This window comes from Cygnus olor, chromosome 9 (genome assembly GCF_009769625.2).
Source record: "Cygnus olor isolate bCygOlo1 chromosome 9, bCygOlo1.pri.v2, whole genome shotgun sequence".
Taxonomy (NCBI): domain Eukaryota; kingdom Metazoa; phylum Chordata; class Aves; order Anseriformes; family Anatidae; genus Cygnus; species Cygnus olor.
Genome location: NC_049177.1, coordinates 15246782 through 15268327, shown reverse-complemented (window position 1 = coordinate 15268327; position 21546 = coordinate 15246782). Strand labels below are relative to the sequence as shown.

Below are 21546 nucleotides of genomic sequence, written 5' to 3'. Positions count from 1 at the left end.
TGCAGTGTAACCCATTTTGTTGCTTGCTGTAACTTGTTTTAATTTGCCCTTTGCCCTCCTATAACTCTTATTGAATTCTTATATTCCGTAGTTGTACCACGCTTCAAAGAGTGGGTGTGGGGGTTTATGCGTGGTTTCTTTGGATTTTTTTTGTTTAACTACTTGATTTATTTAACTTGCAGATGATCTGAATTTCTCGTTCTGACTAAAATGCTACCTAGCTGGAGTATTTTACCTTGGTGCCTGAAAGCTGATGTATTCTGCTTTTATTGAGCATAACGATGAATTTGGGAACTAACTTCAGCTTCTAGTGCTGTTCGGACCCTGATTATTCATTGTCTTTGCGCCCTATGGCCATACTTTGGTGGTTAGTGTCTGCCTCTCGGCGTGGATGACACAGATATCCTGTCCAGCCTAATGCTGCCCTCTCAACACAATAAAATGCTGCATGTCAGAAATGACTGATAGCCATCGATGATTACCATCCAGTTAAGAGTTCAAGAAACAAGGCAGCTTTAATCAACTACTTGTGAGTCTTCCTTTCCAGCCCACCCAACCCCGATTTTGTATTTTAATCTGTTCATATTATATTTTCTTTGATCCAACTTTTCAGCATAGCTGTACGAACTCAGCTCATGTTGTTTGTGCTGAGTTGTGGTCATAGAGTTGCTCAGCCACTGAAATTAGGCAAAAAAAAATTAGGCCTTGCTTTTTCTGTTTTTCCTGTTGTAGGTCTTTGTCTTCACTTATGTTTACATCTCTTGGGAGCACGAGGGATGCCTTTCCAAATAGTCCGTGCTTTCTGGCTCTTCAGATCTTTGTTGACACTGTGTTGTCCAGCTGGTAATAGGAGAACAGAGGAACCTCTTGGCCTCTGATTTAGTTTTAGTAAGCTGAGTGTTTTGGGTTATTAATCAATTCGCTTTAAAATCATGGAGTTCTTGTGTCCCATTATATCTGGTATCTCACAGGATGACGATTTTTTTCTCGTCTGTTTATATATTTTTCAGTTACTTATCAAATTGCTGTGCAGAAGCTCAGTAAAGACGTGACTGTATATGTGTACGCTGAGGTGGATGTTGGACTTTTTTCTATTTTAACCTACCTGAATTTTCAAAATAGCTAAGCATAGCCTAGATGCTATAATAGAAGCCTGCACAAAATGTTTTTTTTTTTCAGAAACGAAGTTGATTTTGTTGCAGGAAGAACACTTTCAAGAGCCCAATTCAGAGGGCTTTTTTTCCCTTCATTAAAAGCCTAAAATACACTACAGGGAAGTCATTAATACTGTTTTTATGTGCATTGAAAAATACTTAGATAGTACAAGATGTTCAGATTTAATATTTGTGTGAGATGGATGCACTGTCATTCTGTTAATCCTTGAATTAGACAAACTCTTTTTACCTGAATCTGTGGCAGGTGGTAGGAGTCAGGAATTACAGGCATTCCTGCTTTGGGCTGTGCTTGTTTTAAAAGGCACCCTGCTTCTGGCTGAAAAGTACTTCTTGCTGAGTTAAAGTAAATGAATTAACCAAGGGGCAAAACTCAAAGTTTAGTTAAAAAGGAGAACAATTGCAGCTGGGGGGAACGACATGACTCTAAAGCTTGCAGCCTTTTGGGCAGACGGAAACTTGCCCTCATGCTGTTTTTTCATGAACCCGTGTTATTCTCCAGGCTTACAAATGCCTGCTTTTTTGGACTTTTACTCAATGAGAAGTTCTGCTGAGGTCAACAGAGCTGTGTCTGAGTGGAAACGCGCACAGCTGGCAGTCTTGCTAGGTATGGCTCTTAAAGCTGTGCTGTGTGTGTTAACCTGAATGGTACAGGCATTGCGTAACATGCACGTTGGAGTAGCTAATTCCAGTGAAAACTGCCCAGCCTTTCCTCTTTCTCCCCGGTATACAAACAACACTTTTATGCACGATGGTGTGTTTTTTGCAAATTTCTGTGCGCTGCCTTCTGTTTAGTGCGTGCAGCATTGCCTACCAAGCTGGCTGCTGTCAAAGGGCTGATTGGCGCCCCTGGAAGGGAAGGGGTGCTTTAAGTATGCACAGCAGGCAGTTCTTTAAGCTTGCATGTCTGAACTTTAAACAAGGTTGCGTGGCTTCAGTTGGTTGCTTATGTTTGCTTGTTTTCTTAGTATTTTTTTTAAATCTGGGTGAAATGAAGGACTGAGTTTTCTTTAGGTTGTGCTTGCATGTTTGGTGTTGGAAATTGTCTAGGTGACCAGTTGGGATTGTCTTACTGCTTAACATGAAACACTTGTGCAGGAATATATTGGATATATTAAACTTTCCTTTGGAAGCAGCGTGTCTTTTTTCATTAACATTCTTGCATTTAGCTTCTTAAAATTGCCATGGTTGTACTTAATGCATAACCCAATAAATGCCCTTCTGAATAATTCAGGAGGCAGTATGCAGAAATACTTATGCTCCTTGCTACAGGTGGGATTGAGCTGAGATGTTAAACCTCTGGTTTTGCTGTGGCTGGTCAGAGAGCCAGGATGGGAGCTGCTGACTGCAGGGTCGCTTCTAGTCCAGCACACTCCATCATGCCAGGGGTCAGTAACGCTGCTGGGATGTGAAGGAGTCTCCTCCCTTTCTGGAATAAGCAATGGCCCACCAGTAAGATTATTCAGGTTGATCTGATTTGCAGTAGTGCTAAAAGCCATGACCCATAGTAATTAGAGTTTAGGTTCTCAGGCCCTAAAGCTCGTATCTTGGTAACTGTTGATATCTTTGGTTGAACCAAAGTTATTTGCTTGCTTGCTCTTCACATTGAGTATAAAGTACACGTTATCGCTTCATCTGAGGGCTTCCGAACGTTTGTATTTAGCTGTACGGTAGGTCTGGAGGGAAACCTCTTCAAAGTAGACCTGCTGGCTTTGCTGGCATTTTAGAAATGGAGCTGGGGGGAGCACAGAGGCTGTGTGACCTGCAGCCAGCACCCAGGCTCTCAGCAGGCACCTGGGCCTGAGCTGGTGTGGAAGTGAGCATATACTTTTCCTACACGGCCAGGAGGTGGCCTGGGTGATGTCCGCAGCGAGCTTGTTCCTCCCGAGAGGAGTGCCGGCCCGAGATCTTTCCCATAGATCTCTTTGCATCAGACTTTCAGCCAGTCCAGAAGGCCCTTTTAGTCTTTTTGATGAGAAAAGAGTTGAGAGATACAACCCAAATCACACCTCTTGTTATGATGAGTTAGATACCCTATTTCAGCTTCAGCCCTGATTTTAGCTGAGGGGCATGGGTGGAACCCTTAATTTCTTGGCACTTCTTCGTAATGGCACAAGCACTTTGCCTACATCACGTATTGTATCAGCTGCCTTCTGAACAACTGGTGAAGTTGCACAGTTTTGCAGTCAGCATTATCTTGATTAATAATTATGATAGAAGCACTTCTGTTAAGCTTAAGTGCTTTGTTTCCACCTACTAAATCCTCTTTTGGGAAGGTCTGAAAAATTTAGGTTGATTTAAATCTTTTTTTTGATACACTTAAGGTGTCTGTTTTGGATGAGCCTCAAGCACTCTGGAAAACAGACCTTCCACAAGCAGCAGGGCGGGTGTTCTCCAACAGAAATGTGAATCTTTGTCTTGTCCAGCACGGAAATATCACCGTAAGCTGGCTCCTACTACTGCAACTGCTAGCCTTGGTGTATCAGTTAGGGGCAAAGCACAGAAGCAGCAAAATGCTTTGCAAAATGTTCTTGTTGCTGATGTCCACGGTAGTTTACTATATGGATTTCATCATCTCATATCTTTGGAGAATAAGCGCCAGCGGTGGTGTTTTGCAAGGCTTTCTGAGTAGCTGAACGCTGCTCTTAAGCCACGTAGATCCAGCAGTTACAAGCTAAGACTTTGTCAGTATGTGTGCACAGCGTAGATAAACGTTCCTTTGGAGATATGGAGACGGGTTTTGATAGCTAGGGTTGGAGACATCAAGGCTTTCTACACCTGAGGCTGGTAACTTTATTTTCAGGTAGAAAAAATCAAAACTCTGAGATGTTGATAGCTGAGCAGTTAAAAGCTGGAAGATGCTTTTTTGTTTTCTTCTGTGAAGTTTCCTTGTAAGCTTTTCTTCACTTGTGTGACTCTCCTTCGTGCCTTAGTAGTGAGAGGGTCTCTTTGCAGGTGTATCCCATAGGCTTATCTCTTAACGCATTGGACTGGAAAGTGGGCTGCAGCCAAAAAAAGGGGGGGGTGCTGTTCCTGCAGAGGAGGTTCCCAGTTTGGGTCCTGTGCACTGGAGCATTTGCATTGCCCTCTTGTGGCAGGTGCCCCACAGCAGCTGGGACTGGGGATTAAACAACTCTGCAGTTTTCAGTCTGCTTTTTAATTCAGCAGTGTCTCTAGTGAAACCGTGGCTTTCCTAACCTAGAAGCATGAGTTAGCATGAGAACTTGAAAGCAGAGCTGATGGGATGTAGGAAGTGAAACTGATAGTTCGAGATACATTATCAAAATGATGTCCCAAAATACGTAGTCAGGATCTAATTGCATCCCTCTAACTATTTGCAGTTAAATTCGCCTGAAGGCTTTTGCAGTGCCTCAGTGATATTAATAGTTTCAGAAACCTGGGGGGGGGGGGGGAATAGAGAACAAAGGCTCTGAGAATTAGATAATCTGTGCTTTCTTTTTTCTATTAGCTAGCACTCCTGTTCTGCCAGGCATCAGTGGTGGGACTAGATCCTGCAGTTTTTTTCAAACCAATTCCACACCAAAACCAGAGTTTGGACAAAACTTTGGGCTTCCAGCCAGGCAAGGGTTGATGTCTGAATTCAACCGCTTTCTGTAAATGGTGAGGGGAGGCTGTGTGTATGTGTGTCTGTGTGTAAACACACACCCTGCAGCCTTCCCTGGAGAGGGTGCTGCCTTGCAGACGTGCCCGCAGCCCTTGATGTCTTTGTTCTCACCAGCGCTCGCCGTCCGCAGCCTGGCTGGGCCGCAGGAGTTTTATTGCGGCGGGAGCTGCTGCGCGGGTGAATTCCAGCGCGCGCCTTCCCCAGGCCTGCTGCCCCTCTAATTGTTGTGTTGTCAGAAGGCGTGTGCCTCCCAAAGCCTTATCTGATTCCTCCGGAGGCCTTGCAAGCAATTCAGATGTTGACCCCTTGAGCGCAAACAACTCTCTGCGCCACCTGCCTCGGGGCATAGCTGGGAGGTTTAGCGCAAAGCCAGCCGCTCGCTGCGCTTTGTCACCGGGTTGGGGGGCACCTGCGAGGGGCCAGGGAAGGTGAAAGGCTGGTGGGACTCGGAGGGAGACGAGGGGAGTCCGACAGCTGCTCGTGTCAGCGCTGGGATAAGTGCGAGGAGATTAATAGTTATTTAAGGAGCAAATGGGGACATGGCATTCGGCTGTGGCATGCGAGTGTATAAATGCGGTGGAATGGCTGCTCCGCTGGTAACATTTAGACAGATGGCCCCTGGACTGAGTGGAATGACAAGGATCTTTGATTCTCATAAGGATATCTTAAATTTTAATGGGGTACTTATTTTTTTAATTGACGTCCGGGCAGCACCATCAGCATTTCCAGACTGCGCTGCCTCATTAATGCTGACTGGCCCTTTGGTCATCTTTCCCCACAATCTTGAGCAGTCTGGGATTAGGAGAAACAGTCTTTAAGTGAAAGCTGAAACAGTGTTGTTTTGCTGTCTGAGCTGGTTTAGGAGACTGTTTTCATCACAGTCGCCTTTTCATCATTCGGCTGGTTGGGGAGTGCGTCTGATGCTAATCTCCATGAGAAGTAAAACAACCGAGCGATACCTCAGCGGTTTTTTTTTTTGAGGTGTCTTTAGGTGTTATTAGGGCTGGAGGTATGGGACTAATTTTGATTAAATGATCCAAAAATTTACTTTGTTTATTTGTATGATGGAGTAGAAGGGTGGAGAGGTTTTTTTTGACTACACACAAAATTATTGACCAGCAAAAGTGTTCCTGGTGCTGCACATCAGCATCCCGGCACCTTCCTTACAGAACTAGCCTCCAGCAAAAACACATCCCAGGTCCGTTAAACAAGTCATGGGTGGTTGAATAACCTGCAGGAGATGAGACATAACTGTCATCTGCATTGCCAAAGCTGCAATCTCCTCTCCATTTGGAGAAGGTGATCCCATATGGATCATTGTCCTGCAACTGCTACTTCGCATGCCTGGAGCCCAGCTGTGGACTCTCTCCTCTAACAGAGGCTCTGGGACATCCAGCGTCTTCTCTGCTGCTATGGATGGGGAAACTGAGGCAGAGAGGGTAAATGACTAACCTGAGGCAACACGGAGAGTCACTGGTTCATCCAGGATTAGGACTCAATATATAATTGCTTTTATTACTCCACTGCCTGGAGGCCTTAGCCAAAGCAGAGGCCCATTAAGTGCAGGGCTTTTTTACATAGCAAGGAGCAATCCTTGCCCTGGAGACCTTGCAGCCTCAAGTAGGCTGAGGGTGGAGGGGGAGGCAAGGTGGTTTGCCCAAGGACACGGCGTGCTGCTGGCAGAGCAAGGGAGCGAGCCAGCTGTCCCTCCTCTCTGCCTGTTCCTTCTGCAGACCATCCCAGCTCCCAAAATTAATTCCCCCACATCATTCCCCACAAGACCTTCTGTGTCTCAGCTTGTAATAGCAAGCTGCACCATCTGTGCAAGATCCCTTTTGCCTCACTGAAGCCTCAAGAGCACCAGCCTCACCTTGGGCTTTTGATTAAATGCTCCATAAAAATATCAGCCTTTTCCAGACAGAAGCATAAAGAAGAGCCCAAGCTGAGGCTGGTGCTCTTGAGGCTTCAGCGAGGCAAAGAGCCTTTGCTGCTTGGCTTATAATAGAGGCTTGTCCTGGAGCCACTCTCTGGAAAAGGAGTGACCGTAGGAAAGAGGAAAGTCTCTCACAGGCTGACTGAAGTACTGCGAGATACCCGAGCTTTATGGCTTTGGGTGGGATTGACACTGTAGTATATGGAGGGAAATGGGGTGCCTGTCCTCTCAAATGAAGGGAGGAGCCCAATTTCTGTGTGCCATGTCCTCTGCTAGTGGCAGAACTAGGTGTGTTTGTCACTGCATGTTCCCTGGGTGATCCCAGAGCTGATGGTGTGTGTGTGTGAACCACAAACATCTGTCCCTAAGATGGGCACAAACGATGCCCTTCAGATGTGCACAAGAACAAGACTATGTGTACCTGGCTGAGCCTCGTGTCCTGCTCACCTGCTGTCCTGTGTGTCTGCAGCCAGTGCTTGCTCCTTTGGAGGAATAAAAGAATGGAGTAACTGTGTAACTCCTTCCCTAGAGTATTTTCCTAGCTCCCAATTATTTGTGGATCAGAATTTTAAAGTCAGGTAGGTTGCCTTGATGGATTTTTCTCCATCAGAATTTGTCTGATGTCGTCTTGACCATATGTAGGCTTTCAGTATCCCCAATATTGGAGTGCCAGGTATAGGTGTGATTAAAGGCTCTGGGCCTCTTTGCCAGTGAGTCACACCAGTGCAGTTACTACCCAAGTTAGAGGTCCTAAGTGTCACCCTACGTAGTATGGTCTGATCTATGAGAAGAGGAATGGTCTTTGGGTAGAATACAAGACCATCGGATGATGTAGCCTTGTACAAGATGGAGCCAGTTGCACTGTACTGAACCTGATGATTTTCATCAGGATATAGCAATCCCTGCAAAAGGTCTGGATCTGGGTGTTGGTAGACATGGGGAGCCTGCCTCCTTGTGATAGCTTGCTGCTCTGTGAATCATCTCCTAGTATGCAATCTCTTTTCCCAGCTCAGTTACATGCTGTTGATCTACTGTGTGGCTGTGCAAAGCTTTACTTCTTTGTTTCAGTCACCGATGTAAAATGGGGTATATTCTCTGCAAATATTCCTCCTCTTTGAGTAACGCAGGTAGGATGGTGCTGAGAGCATGCTGTACATCCTCCATCATGAAGGCCGTGCTGCTGCTAGCCAGTCTGTGCTAATGTTGCTCCTGTAACACTTCTGTGCATCTCTTTGCCTCTAGCCGCAGTACACGAACCTGGGGCTCCTGAACAGCATGGACCAGCAGATTCAGAATGGTTCCTCCTCCACCAGCCCCTACAACACGGAGCACACGCAGAACAGCGTCACGGCGCCCTCACCTTATGCCCAGCCCAGCTCGACTTTTGATGCCCTGTCGCCCTCCCCAGCCATTCCTTCCAACACAGACTACCCAGGACCTCACAGCTTCGATGTATCATTTCAACAGTCCAGCACAGCAAAGTCAGCAACGTGGACGGTAAGGATGCAACGTAGCCTTGCTCCTTCACTGGCTTCAGCCCTGTAGCCCATAGCGACACTATTGGTCTGATACATATCCAGGCTTGTGCAAGAATGGAGTAACCTGTGTCCTCTTAAGTGCATGACATGTCACACACACAGAAGGGAGAGATTTATCTTGGTTGCTCTGGGAGGGTGTGGTGGGAATTTAACCCTCAATAGTATTACTAAATCCCAGGTGAATAAAATGCCTTGCAAAAAGACAATTGCTTAAAGACCATGTGTGATGAAACAGTGGCTCTCTATTTGGGTCTAGCATATGCTGGAGTATAAACAGGAGATGGGCCTAGGGATAGCTTCAGTGCTTCCCTTGGCATTCTTCAGCATCCGTGGGTTTGCATAAGGTTCAGGTTTAGTGTGCAGGGCTGTGCCAGCAGGATGGAGGTACGGGATGGAGGTGATGCTCCCTGATCTGACCCGGAGTGGGGCTTTCTTTCTCCACATCTTGTCCCCCTTGTAGATGGTGTGAGAACCCCACTGTCACCAGCTCTGGTCAGTCCTGCAGTATGTAGGTTAATTTTGGAACTTAACATTTTCCTCTTGCTGTCAGAGTAGCGGCAGTAGTTTTTTGTTTGCTTTAGTTTATTAAATAGAAGTATAAAGCTTGAAATTTGAAGACTAGTTTTTGATTTCTGGAGCTGGCTTGGTTGTTCAAGCTCTTGGAACTTCATAACCTACAAGGCAGTAGTGCTGGAGCTGTGTGTCCTGGTGTAATTTAGGGCTCTGGAAGTGTTTAAGACAGCACTATTCTCCACTACAAAGATGATCAATATTTGCCTTCCTCTACTTTGGGTACTCAAGTTTGGTGCAGTGAATAATCCCCTATACGTGCTTCCCTGTGTAGTGAGTGAGGAGGGTTAGACAAGTCGAGCCTTAGGCCTGTGAATAATGCTAGAGTTAAGTGTCTAAATTGTGTGTTACCAGTAACCCCTGCTGTGCCTGATTAATTAGGTAAACCAGATTTGAATCTGGTTTAAAGATTTAAAAAGATTTTTTAAGTGCATATATTGATTCTTCAAGAATCAGCTCAAATCTCAGTGTTCAGCATATTATGAATTGTCTTCTATTTTTCTTCAATCAAAACTGTTTTGTTTTGAGTACTTTTCATTTTATGGTACCTCTTGTTTAATGGTATCGGGATTATCTAATGCTTTTTTCCCTATCTTCAGAAGTCATTCTACCTGGACAAAAGCAGTGACTTTTTAACAAAACAAAAAAGACTCTTTAATCAAAAGCTAAGAACGTTATTTTTTCCCCACTAAAGAACAACTTAAATCTCAAATTTAGTTACAGTTCCTGCTAGATTATATTTAACAAAAAGTCCTCAGCACTGCTGGTGATGAAGCAGTGGAACCTGTGTGCTCCTAACTGGCCAGATGGAAAGAGATGCCACATAACAGTAAGTTGGTGTAGTTTTGCATCCTTTGTAAATAAGTTTTTCAGAAAGTTTTTGTCTAAAGCTGCTAACAATAACCTTGGTTAAAAAATTGTTTCATGGGGTTAGAATGTATTATGTTTGCTTGAGAACAAATTTGTGATCCCTTATGGGTAAAAGGGGGGAAGCTTTTTTTTTTAATGTGAGGTTGAAATGCATCTTCTCTCTACCTGCACTGGGAGTGATGCCTCATTCATGCTTATTTTCATGCCCAGGTTTCTCCACTTACACTACACACTATTTATTTTTATTTCCCTTTAAGGAAGGAAATATCAGTCTGGTCTCCTTTCTATTTCTCAGAGCAAGAAAACGCTGCCCTTGGATTTTTTTTGCAGCTGCTCTGGAGAGGGTCCTTTGAGGGAGATATGAAGAAGACGTTCCCTTTTGATACATGTGTACAAAGAATTATCTAATGCAGCTGCAGGGAACCAATGTGTTTGCTGTCCTTTCAACTGGGAGAAGCGGTCTTTTGAAATGCATTTTGAACATATGTAGTAGGCTATTCCAGCAGAGTTGAAGACAAGTGAGCTAATCCCAAGCTTAAAATGAAGCAAGCACTTGAGATGTTTCACTGTAGTGATAGTGGCTTTCTGGGGGCAGAAGGGAGGCTGAGATTTTAATGTGAATCTGTGTGGTTGTCAAAAATGCAGTTTCATGCTGGTCTTAAAAAGTACTCCTTGGTAACTGATCACCAAAAGTGCAACAGCCTGGGCACCAGCACACTGTTTTCTTTTGCCCCAACATGGGTGATGCTATAAACAGAAGATGTGCTGCCTGTGGCTGTTGCAATCTGCCTAGGGAAAAGTCTTTATTTTACTAAAGGAATAGACTCCTAAACAGTTCTCTGATCATGGAGAAATGTCTGGGTGTCCCTGTGCTGAGTCAGGTAACCTGGATTTAGCTGCTTGTGCAGGAGCAGCATGCTGTGTGTTTGCAGTGGCTGATGACAGTCTTGTGGTGGCTGCTGGGGACCTTCAATCGATATGCATTTCACACTCAAGCATCTTTCCATCTTCAGAGCTCTGCCCTTGTGCTAATTAATCCACCAACTCATTTCACATGGGCTGTTGAGCAGTTGGTAATAGGTGTTCGACAGCTTTATCAGTGGGGTGGGCGGGGAGGGATGTGAAGGCTCTCTTTCCCTTGCTGTCCTGAGAAATGTGGAAACATGCGCGAAATGTTGATGAAAGAAGGATTGCCCCATCCTCTCAGCAAGAGCAAGTTCTCTGAGTTGCTCATTCTTCCCCCCCCATGTGACTTCATGTGCTTTGATTAATGCCTGTTGACTTTTTTTAATGATGGATTAGGAACTTACCCAACTGGAAGAGTTTCTTCCACTGCAATAACCTATTAAAAGTTTAATTACTAGATGGCCCCACCCTTATTAAGAGTCCAAAACTTGAAAGCCTTGTTTCTTAGTTCTTTTTTTCCTTTTGTGTTCCCCAGGGCAACGGTATGAAGTAAGGAAACTCATTGTATCGCACTTTCCCCTGTTTGGGAGGGGATTAGCCAGGCTGACCCACCTTGTCCTGCTGGGAAGGCTCGGTGGTGGTGGTGGAGCTGGTGTTCTGGCTGGCAGGGCGCTTTGCCGTAGCTCCTCTGAGCTTGTTCGGGGCTGAGTCATGTTAGATTAGGTCATGGGAGTGAAGGCTGTGGGCTTGGTGAGAGGACTGGGTTATTTATCCTGGAAGAGCAAAAGCTGCTTTGTGAGGGTTAGAGACATCTGAAGATGCGTCAGACTTCTTGGTTACTTGTGTGCCTAGCTTTGGAGGGAATAATCTGAAGTCATACGTAGATCTCCAGGTTACTTCTAGAGGTGAGAGACAGAGAAGGTACTACTAGAAAGTACCTAAATACCAGGCCTGTTCAAACAACCCTAAATTCCACCGTCACCCCCTAAAACCTGTTTTTCGTAGTGTTATTTTTTTCAAAGTTCTCTGGACTTCCTACAGGCAGGTTTACTTTCCTAGGACAGCACCAAAATCAGCAGTATTGGTGTAGGATAAGCTGGTAAGGAGATGAATGTAACATCAGGAGGACTGCTTCTCTGCTCAGGTTTGTGATGGGATTTTAAAAGGGGGAGGGAACTAGCTAAAAACTGGAGAGAAACACCAGTTGCTGTGAGGTGAGAGAGTGATTTCATATGTATGAGCAGCTCACTTTGAAAATATTGCAAATTTTTTCTCTGAAGTCTTTCATGACCTTAAGTAGGAATTCCAGTAAAACATGCTGTCTAATCAGGTTAGCTCTTCATTTGTATGCAATGTTGGGCTAATTAATGATGACAAATTGAGATTGGATTGCAGAGGACTTTATAAGCATCCTTGATTATTTTTTTAATTAATGACCTGAGAACACAAGTAAGAATACAAGCAGGTTAATCAGTCCTTTTCAGAAGGAAAACCTTTAACAATTGAAACTCTCTTGAAGTGTTTAAAAACAAAAGCCTTAGCAGTCTAAATTGAACGAAGCTTCTCACATGCATACTGGGGGCAAGCAGCTCATGTTACAGCAAAACCTTCTGGAAAGCCATGCTGCAAAGGATCAAGCAGTTATCGTTTTGTAATGCTGAGACGGTTGTTAAGGTTGAGAGAGAAGCCCCATGAATTGGGTAAAGTTGGGTGAAGCTTATCTGGAGCTGTCGTTTATTGTGGGATACTTCCTCTGTGAGAATTCTCATATACCCTGGCTTGCAGTATCTCCTCCCATTTCTGCAGCAGAAGCAAACAAGAGGTTTCAAAAGTGTGCCACCTCAGACTTTTTTTATTAGTGGAAGTAACTTGTGTGTAGGTTTCCCCACCCACTCTGAGTGTAAGTAAATAAATAAATAATTGTACTGGCTTTTCCCCCTTAAAAAGGTTTGGCAATCACCTGTTGCCAGCAGAGCTGCTTACATGGGGAACAGCATGGCTGCAGCAGGAAAGTAAAAATTAAAATTGTGTGTCAAGGTAAGTAAAAGTTAACATTACTGCCAAACTCAAGCTATCAAAAAAACAGATCGGATCCACCCATTCCCATAAGCAAGATACCACTGTATAAGTCATGAGACTTTTAAAAAGACAAACAGGTTCTTCATATTCTCCCCCAGGTTTTTGAGCCTTTAGGGTGCATCTACTAAATCTTCTAAAGCTTTTCTTGGTAGTCTCGAGGGTTAAGGATAGATAGAGCAGAAATAGTTTTTAAGTTTTCATATGAAAACTGAAATTTATTTGCAACTTTTTGATTTTGCTGAAGACAGCTAGCCCTGGAAAACTTGCATAATTCAAATGTTGGCAATACCTGAGTGTAGCAGTTTATTCTCATGCCCTGCAGTAGTTTAGAGATGAGCAAGGTTGGTCCTTGCTTTGTTATGAAATGTGGAGCTTTGCAAAGCTGCAGTCGACGTTCCAGTCAGGCACACTGGTTCTCCTGTTCTCAATAAACTCAGCTGTACCTAAAGCTATATGAAATATTCAGATTTCAGACTCTTAAATAGCAAAGCTGGATAATAATCTGTGCAACATCCAAGAAAGCAACTAAATGTATTGTGCTGGCTGGAGGTATTGGATTTGGAAAGGCTGTGTTTTTAAGGAGGGCAAAAAGAATGCATTTAAATCAGTTTGTGCTAGCAAGAACAGGTTTCCATGGTGGAGAGTACAGATTCCTTGGCTGGTCCATCTCAGTCTTATTTCAATTTCATTCACTCCATTTTCATTTTAGAAGTATTGTCTTGAACCACCTGGTAAAATGAGACTTTTTTCCCCCTATATATAAAATGAGTGAGAAGTTGGTGCATGGGGACGCTGCAGCAGAGAGGGTGTTGTCTTGACTCTAATTGTTCAGTGTTCTCTTAACCTGCTCAAGTAATGAGTTGTTTCAGTAACACCGGTAATGTCAAGTATTGCTCCTGCTGCTGATCAACTTTCTGCATCATAAGTGACAACTCTTTGAAGGCTGGTGACTCTTCCAGTGAACTTGCACATGGTGCTGTACTAGGTGTTCGTGTGAAATCGTAGCTTTGTTATTCCTCAGCAGCGTGCCGCTTGCACAAGCTAGTTGTCTTCTGGTCAGTGTGATTTGAGTTTTCCCAATTTTACCCTTGAATATTCCTTAAAGCCGTTAGGAAATTGAGAATGGAAGCAGTCGTGTTTCAGGATTTTGAATTTCCCTTTCTTTGGAGGCTCTGAGTCAGCAGTGGTGAGGGCTTTAGCTGTTAGCACAGGGCAGTTGGGAAGGGTCTCTGTTAAAGAGAGGCTTGTTTGTGCAGACAGTCTGCAGATGTCTCCAAGCACTAAAATTGGTCATCTTCTGGACACGTTTTGCTAATGTTTTCATGGCTTTGAACGTAGGTTTTCTCTTCAGCCCGGCTGCTTGTTGATGCATATGCTGTAGACTGTTAGAGAACTGATGCAATGGTGTGAGCTCAGGGCTTGGCTCCGCACTGATCTCAGCAAAGCGGGAGCATTGCCTTATTTGGGCATTTGTCTTGGGCAAGAAGTGGTAAGAATTGGCTTCCTAAACTTCCTTGCAGCCGTACCTGCCTAAAGAGGCTGTTTTCTGGTGCATGCACCTCTTCCCTGCTTAGAGCAGACAGGATGGGGTTTGGTTGTAGTGATGGCTCTTGTGCATGAAGAGGTGTTGACCACGCTTTCCTGTTTGAATAACTTGGAGTGTTTCCCTCTCTGATATTACAGAGCCTAATATTAAGGCTGTTGAGGCATATGAAACTTGTCCTAGGTCACCTACCTGGAAAGAGGGCAGCCAGGCTTGTTGTCTTTGAAGGAGGTGCCTTTCTCACGGCAGGGACGTGTTTTCAAGCTAGCAGAGCTGGGAAGAACCAGTTTCCCTGTGAGAACCAGTCCAGGAGGGGCCTGCTGGAGTCTGTTTTGCTTTTTGTGCTTGAGTAAAAGGAGATCGAGTGCATTAGGTTCCCATTAAAATGTAATTGTTCCTTTTCCCCCTAATCTCATTGTCATGTATATTTTGTTTGTATTAGCAGTTATCTTTTTCTGTTACTCCTTGCAAGCAGCTGTACAGCTCCTTGTAATAGTTACCAGAAAGAGTCTTGATGTGAGTTGGCTCTTTGTTTTTTTCCTTTATTGTTTTGTAAATCCTGTTAAGGCCATGCAGTCAGCCCATCTGAGCTGCTCTTGCAGTGATAGGTTTTGAAGGATGCTCCCTTTTAGACGAGTCCCCTTTATGATGGTAGACCTTTATTGTCGTACAACTGACTTCAGGAGCCTGAACGGGGCTCTTAGTGCCCAGGGATGCTTCCTCTACAGACATTTGGACACAAGGAAGGCATCTAAATTGATGGTGTGAATGTCCTTTTCTTTCAGCCGGGATTTAGTCTTCTGGCAGCTGTGCCTGTGCTGACTCTCCCAATTTAACAGGAGACCAGTTAGAGCTCACTACAGGTCTCCCAGGATCCGCAAGTGCAAAACCCTGAGACATTAGGGACAGGCATAGTAGGATGGAGAAAGTAATTGTGGGAAGGGCTTGTGTCTTCCTTAGGATCCGCAAGGGCAGCAGATCTGTCTGCTGCTTTGCACAAGCAATTTCTAGCTCTACCAGCATTGCGCTTGTTTTTTTTCTTTTCTCAAGGATTTGGCAAAAGTTGTCTTAAAGTTTGTCCTTTCTGAAGAGAAAATTCAGAGGGAGAGAATAAAGTGCAAGAATTCTTTTTGTTTCTTAATGGGAACTTTTTCTGCCTATGTGGAGAGAAAAAGTTAATTAAACATAATTTTCATCAATGCAACTTGCACAAAAAAGCCCCACCTACTTTCATGAGAAAGGAATAAAGAGAATCGTAATCCTGGATTAGGTATCTTTCACTACACACATATAAAAACAACACCGTGTGAAAAGGGGGAAAATATATATGTATACACACACACACTAAACATACCAATGTGCCTCCAGCAGTATTACCAAAGGAATTAACTTTACAAGAAACAGCCACAGCCTGGAAGGAAGCCACTTTTCAAAAAAAAGGTGAATGAGACTTGTGGTTTCTGAGAACTCTGAGAAGGAAGGGTTAAAAAAACATCTTACAGATAAGAATAGCTGGTGTTGGGAGATGAGTGAACATCTACAAGTAGGGGAGGGTCACTGTTTAAATCCTCTTTTCTTTTTTTTCCCCTCCTCTTAGTTAAAAATTGGCTTCTGCTGAGAACAACGTGTAGGATTAATGTAGTACTTTAAATCTTCAAAGTGCTGCACAAACATTACTTCCCTAATCAGCAAACACCCTAGCTCGGTAGGCAAATCAGGCGTGTAGTCGCCATCTTAGAGAGGGGAAACCAAGGTGCTAGGAGTCTGCAATGTTTCCAACTAGTAGTCTTTTGGAGTGTGTTGGGCTTTTTTGATGCTTTAGGGTCTCTTGTACTGTTCAGCATGGGGGCTGCCTCTCTAAAAGCTGCTGAGCTCACCTGGATTTCATAAGCATGAAGCATGCAAACTGCAGTGTGGCTCAAGCAAGACATCTGATGAGTTGCCACCTTACCTTGCCAAACATCACTGCAAGCTGGACCAGAAGGGAGGCAGCCCCTCTGGGGCACAGAGTTTCATAAAGTTTTCTTTTAGAAAATAAAATAAAATAGCCAGTTCCCCCATGCCCCTGAGTTGTATTACTTAAGTTGTCTCAACTGAACACTGTTTCAAGATACTTCAACCAGAAAAAACACCCCCAAACCCAAAGGTTAGGAAAAAAAAAATATTTGAGTGACTTAAGTTACTTCTGGTGTAAGGGTTTTCAGGTCAGCTGGTGTCAAAGTTATTGCTCACCTTGCAAACAAAGACCAGCCTTGGATATAATCATTCCTTTTCCTAGGTTGGTTGAAATATTCCAGTTGATGCAGATCTTATTTCCCTGCTAACTTCATACAGAACAAGCAACAGATTGGCAGTGTGCTGAAGCAAGCATAATTTTTGTTTTATTTGTGGTGCTCTGTATACTGAGGGTTTAGCTCCAGTGCTTGGCAGACCATATGCTATGAAGAAGTCTTACTTCGTTTTATTTTTTTAAAGTGTCCTGGGTAGGGATGGCTTCTGTATAGAAAGAGCATGAACTTTATTATGCAATGGAAATCTTTTCATGAGGTTTTGCTATGTGCAGGTGTGTCAGGCTTGTTATTGTAAACACAGTAGAATAGTTACCCAAATAAGAGCTTGGATCCTGTTACAAATAGACTGGAGTGGAGAAATTGCATCTCTGTATTGATACAAACTGATGCTTCCAGTTGTTTCAGATAACACACATTGGAGCAAAACTCGGTGCATCCTGAGAAGCAAAGTGCTGCTTCTCCCTCGTTTTATCAGATATGTTGTGATAGCTTTTTTTCCCCCAAGGAGAGCAGAATACTTGCTCGTCTGATAAAGGGAGTGTTTCATGATCTGCTGATAAGCATCAGCCACTGAAATAAGAGGGGGGGAGGAATGGGGTTTAAGTTTTCTGGCTTTTTTTTCCCTTTAGAAGCAATAGCCATGCTGCCTTGCAAGGCTGGAGGAGAGGGAATCTCCCTCCCCTTGAAGAGCAGAGGGAGTGTCCCTGCACGGGTCCTCTTCTCTTGCCCGTGTGTGCTGCCCTCATGCCTGGGGCTCACCTTGCTTTCCTCCTGGGGAGAGAGGCTGCATTGCCTGGAGATGCTCGGGAAGGGAGCAGCACAGGCAAGCCGTGGATTTGGCTCCGAGCCCAGCCTCAGCACTGCTCCTGCCTTGCGATTTAGATGTAATCTGGGCAATGTTGTGCAAGTTGTTCCCTCTGCCTCCGTTTCTCCCCCTGCCTTTCCGTGTGCCCACCCTCCAAGTCAGGATGGTGTCAGTGTGATCCTGTGTTGTAAAGCACTTAGATACCCCATGGGAAATGCAAAGGGGGATGGCTGGAGGCCGCTGCTTGCCGTGCATCTCATATCGCTAGGCTTAGCTTTCAGGCCTCGTATTTTGACTTATTTACGGGACACTAAAATCTTTTTACAAATCAACTTCTGAACAAGTCAAAGCATATCTCCAGGCTAAAGCTTGAAACTACCTAAGTCGTGGATGGGTTATTGCTTCCCCTCTTGAGAGCTCAACATTTACCTGCATCAGGCTCACCAGGTATAAGACTTGCTGATGTAGAGGCTGCTTGAAGGCCATGGTGCGAAGGGAAGCCTCTTCCTGTTTATGTAGCTGTACTGCTATGATGTGCGAGTGCTGCTGTGGTGCTGAGCTGGGGCAAACACACCCTGCCGCTGTCGGGGCTTATCAGCTCACCCATGTGAGCTGTGGCTGGGAGCTTCTGCCAGCAAGCTGCCTTGCTCCTGACCTCCTTGGAAAGGGGACAGAGCTGAGCCCATACTTCCTACCAAACCAGAGCACCCAGAACTCCCCTCCTGAAAGATGGGGCTGGAAAAGCAAAGGGATGGGAGCGCTGCTGTTAGGCTCGGTGTCTAGCCCAAGGGTGGCAGCAGGGCAGCTTGCCTGCTCTGTTTGTCCTTTGAGCATCAGCATTGCCATGGGTGGGAGAGAAAAAGTGTTCTCATGAGATGTTTGTCAGGTGGCTGAGCACTAAATGACAGCTGTTCATTAATTAGTGAGGTGGTGACTGGTTTTGTGATGAGTTCCTTGTTGCCTGTCTCTTCTGCTGCACACTGCTCACGTTATTCATTCTTAGTCATTTTCTTGTCTGGTTCTTTGTGAACAAAGGGGACTCCGACAAAAATCAGTCTGTGCAATTCTAGGTCTGTTACTGAAGTTTTCTACGGTACTGATACCCACAAAGGAGGTGACCAGGTGCCTAGGAAAAGCTTCAAAGAGCCATCATTAGTTCTGTAAAGATTCAAGTTTCTCAAAGGCAGCACAGAGACTGACTGCTTTAAAATACGGTTCCTATAAGAAATGAATAAACTTAACCATCATCTGGTAACCCTTTAGTGTGCTGACCTCTCTGAGTCACTCGTTGGTTTCCTTTGCCCTGCCTCTCATAGAGGCTACAGAGTTAGGATTCTTTGTTCCTGGGTTCACTTTTTCAGCTGATCTGTGCAATGCACAGACGGAGAGAACTGGTTTGTGCTCATGCTACTGGTGTGCAGAGGACGCTGCAGTGTTGTGTTCCCTGGCTGACAGGAAGAGCAGCTCCACGGGTGACCTGATTCAGGGTTGCATTTGCAGGGACACGCGCTGGAAGCAAACCATTTCCATGCTGCACGTCTGATGTTGCGAGCACAAAACGCTCCAATGCTGTTAGTCACACCGCTGATTTCAATCTGTTTAATGGGGCTGTTTTGTTCTAATATGTTGATATTCTGATGTGCCTTCTGAAATGAATTTCAGGGAAGCTTCCGAAGCAAACAACTTGTAGGGTCTTTCTCTTAAGTGGGGGTGCTTGGTAGTATTTTAAGGGCTGATGAAGCACATGGCCACGATTGACTCTGTTGGTTAGTGGCTGGGTATTACCACCTTGTGACTACTTCCATCTCTACCACACAGGTCTGAGCTATTGCCATCCACCCTCCTGGCTCTGAAGGCTAAATTTCTGGGGTGCACCTTGCCCTGAACCCCCTGGATTGTGCCATGCCTGTGATGTGACCCCAGCATAACCTGCTTGCTGGGGAAACCTGCACTTAGCTCCTGGGAGGAGCAGGACTGAGCATGCAGGCAGGCACTGGCTGCCGGTTAGTGGGACAGGATGGCCGTTCCTGTGTGCCGGGGGATCTCTGGCTCCCTGCTGCCTTCAGCCTGCCTGGCACGGATCACTAAGGGTGTAACAGTTCACTCATTTTTTTCTTTTTCTTTTCTTTCCACTGGCCATACCAATCTGATTACACCTTCGAGGGATCATCTGCCCCTAAACCTTAATTAAGGAGCTCTTGTCTGACTCGTCACTGACTCACCTGCCACTGTATGAGCTCATGTCTGACTTGTCCTAGGAAGATAGTGAAATATGTCAGGCTTCTCTGAAATATAGCAGCTTTCTTGTTTTATTGCACCCCTGACATTGCTGTTGGCTGCTGCATAGGTGAACAGAAAGATGACTGCCTCAACTTGGTCACATTTATCTAAACTTAGTCGTTCACCTCTTTGTGCCTTGAAAAACCAGATGGGGTTTTGCTTGCACAGCTGTAGGTATGTTAGAGTTAATAAAAAAATTAAAAATTAAATAACCTTTGAGTTTTGGCTTCAGGCAAAGTAGGTGAAATGATGTGTTTTGGAGATGAATGCTCTTGCAGAAGGCAAGATGTAGCTTGCAGGAGAACATCTGCAACCAATCCATTCTGTATGAGATGGGGCCAAGACTTGTTTGTATCTCAGTACCTGTTCAAACATGTTGTAGCACAGCAAAAAGTGGTTTTGAATGTATTGAGGAAGGGTGGGTAAGAAGGGAAAGACATCAAGCTGAATGTTTGCCTAATAGCTTTGATTTCTTCATTAAACTTTTAAGCACTTTAATAATTTGATTAGCTGTTTTCAGAGCACGACAGAATTTTTTTTTAAAGAAAAAAAGAAAATCCTACTCATCTCAGTGCTGCAGGATGAACTTGATTTCTGGCCTGGAGTGAATCTGGTAACCGTTTACAACCTTTGCACACCATGAGGACTGTCAGCAGAGAGATGCTTGCTAATACATTGATCAAAGAGCGTGCAGAGACTGAGTTAACCAGGCTGGCTGCCTGGACACCAGAAGGCAGCTTCCTGATCAAATGGTCCTGTCCAGCTACTCCTGTCCTGTCTTGTGTTCTGTAAGAACCAAATGTAGAACGAGCATTTAGCAGCTGCATTTAGCAGAGCTTGTTTGCCTGCCTGTAATTGTGCACTTGAAATGCCTCTTTGTTAAGGCCTGTGGCAGTGTAGGACAGTTATATGACTCAGGAGCAGCTGAAATGGTGAGGCTGGTAATAGAGGTTCTCGTATTCAGCTTAAACACTGAGCTCTGCATGACTTTTTTCTTAGCAGACCCCTGAGATGTGCATGCAGCCATAGCTTGTGCATGCAGCTAATGCGAGTTTTGTAGACACTGACTATGGGGTCTGCTGTCAGTGGGGTGCAGCAACTGTTGGTCAGATCTTTCTCCGTATCATGTGGGCTGGATTCCTTGCTAGGGAGCTGGAGGGACTGATTTGGACTTGAGTATGGTAGAGAATGTGAACGTACTGCCTCTAAACTCCTGCCAGAGGAGATAGGCATTTAAAGCACTCTGTTCTGCATGGTCAGAGTTGTAAGACTACCTGAGTAGTGTTCTGGCAGTGCTTAGCATCAGCAGGCTGCAAATGAAGGAGTTTTCCAACTAGAATGAGAAGTGTGAATTCCAGATTTTTTTCTTGCCTAGCACTGAATGTCGTTGCCAAAAGTGCTTGCTGAAGCAAGGCACCTATGGTCATGTGCTAATGCTCTTCAAGGACCTAGTGCACAAGCAGATTAAGGAACTGCAAGATGTAGAATTGCCTGTCCTCTACCTTTGATGTAGACAGGGCTTTTCTACTGTGCGTTTGCTTGTCAGAGTGAGGATACACTCACCCCTGCATTTGCATGCGTTTGTCAACTCCCTGGTGCCTCTGTGCTGTCGTTCACCTGTACTCCCTGGCTGGCCACCAGCACAGCCTCCTGTGGCTTGTCCATGTCCAGCAGGTGGACACCCAGCCTGGGGCGAGCCTTAGGCTTCATGCCATGCTGTGTGGACTTGCCAGGCTGCAGCTACAGGAAGAAAAGCAGTGTCTGGGTAGTGCTGCAGCAACAGGCTGGGTTTGTTACCCCTGGCATGATGCAATTTGGGCATGCCAGTCTGGGGGCTGTGCAGAGAGCTTTGCGGTGTCTAAAGCCCTTTCCCCAGTGTGTCACACACGGAGTTAGCATGTGTCAAGCCAGCCATTGCAGCAGCTGTGCTATGG

General features: G+C 44.9%; 1 protein-coding gene across 8 annotated transcripts in view; it reads left to right on the top strand.

Annotated features, from left to right (window-relative positions):
* Positions 1-21546, top strand: part of TP63 (tumor protein p63) — a 102264-nt gene that overhangs the window by 42637 nt on the left and 38081 nt on the right. For all 8 annotated transcript variants that reach the window (XM_040566791.1, XM_040566790.1, XM_040566792.1 and 5 more), the window contains one exon: positions 7973-8227. In XM_040566791.1, coding sequence (XP_040422725.1) covers positions 7973-8227 — 255 coding nt within the window. The remainder of the gene's footprint in view (positions 1-7972; positions 8228-21546) is intronic.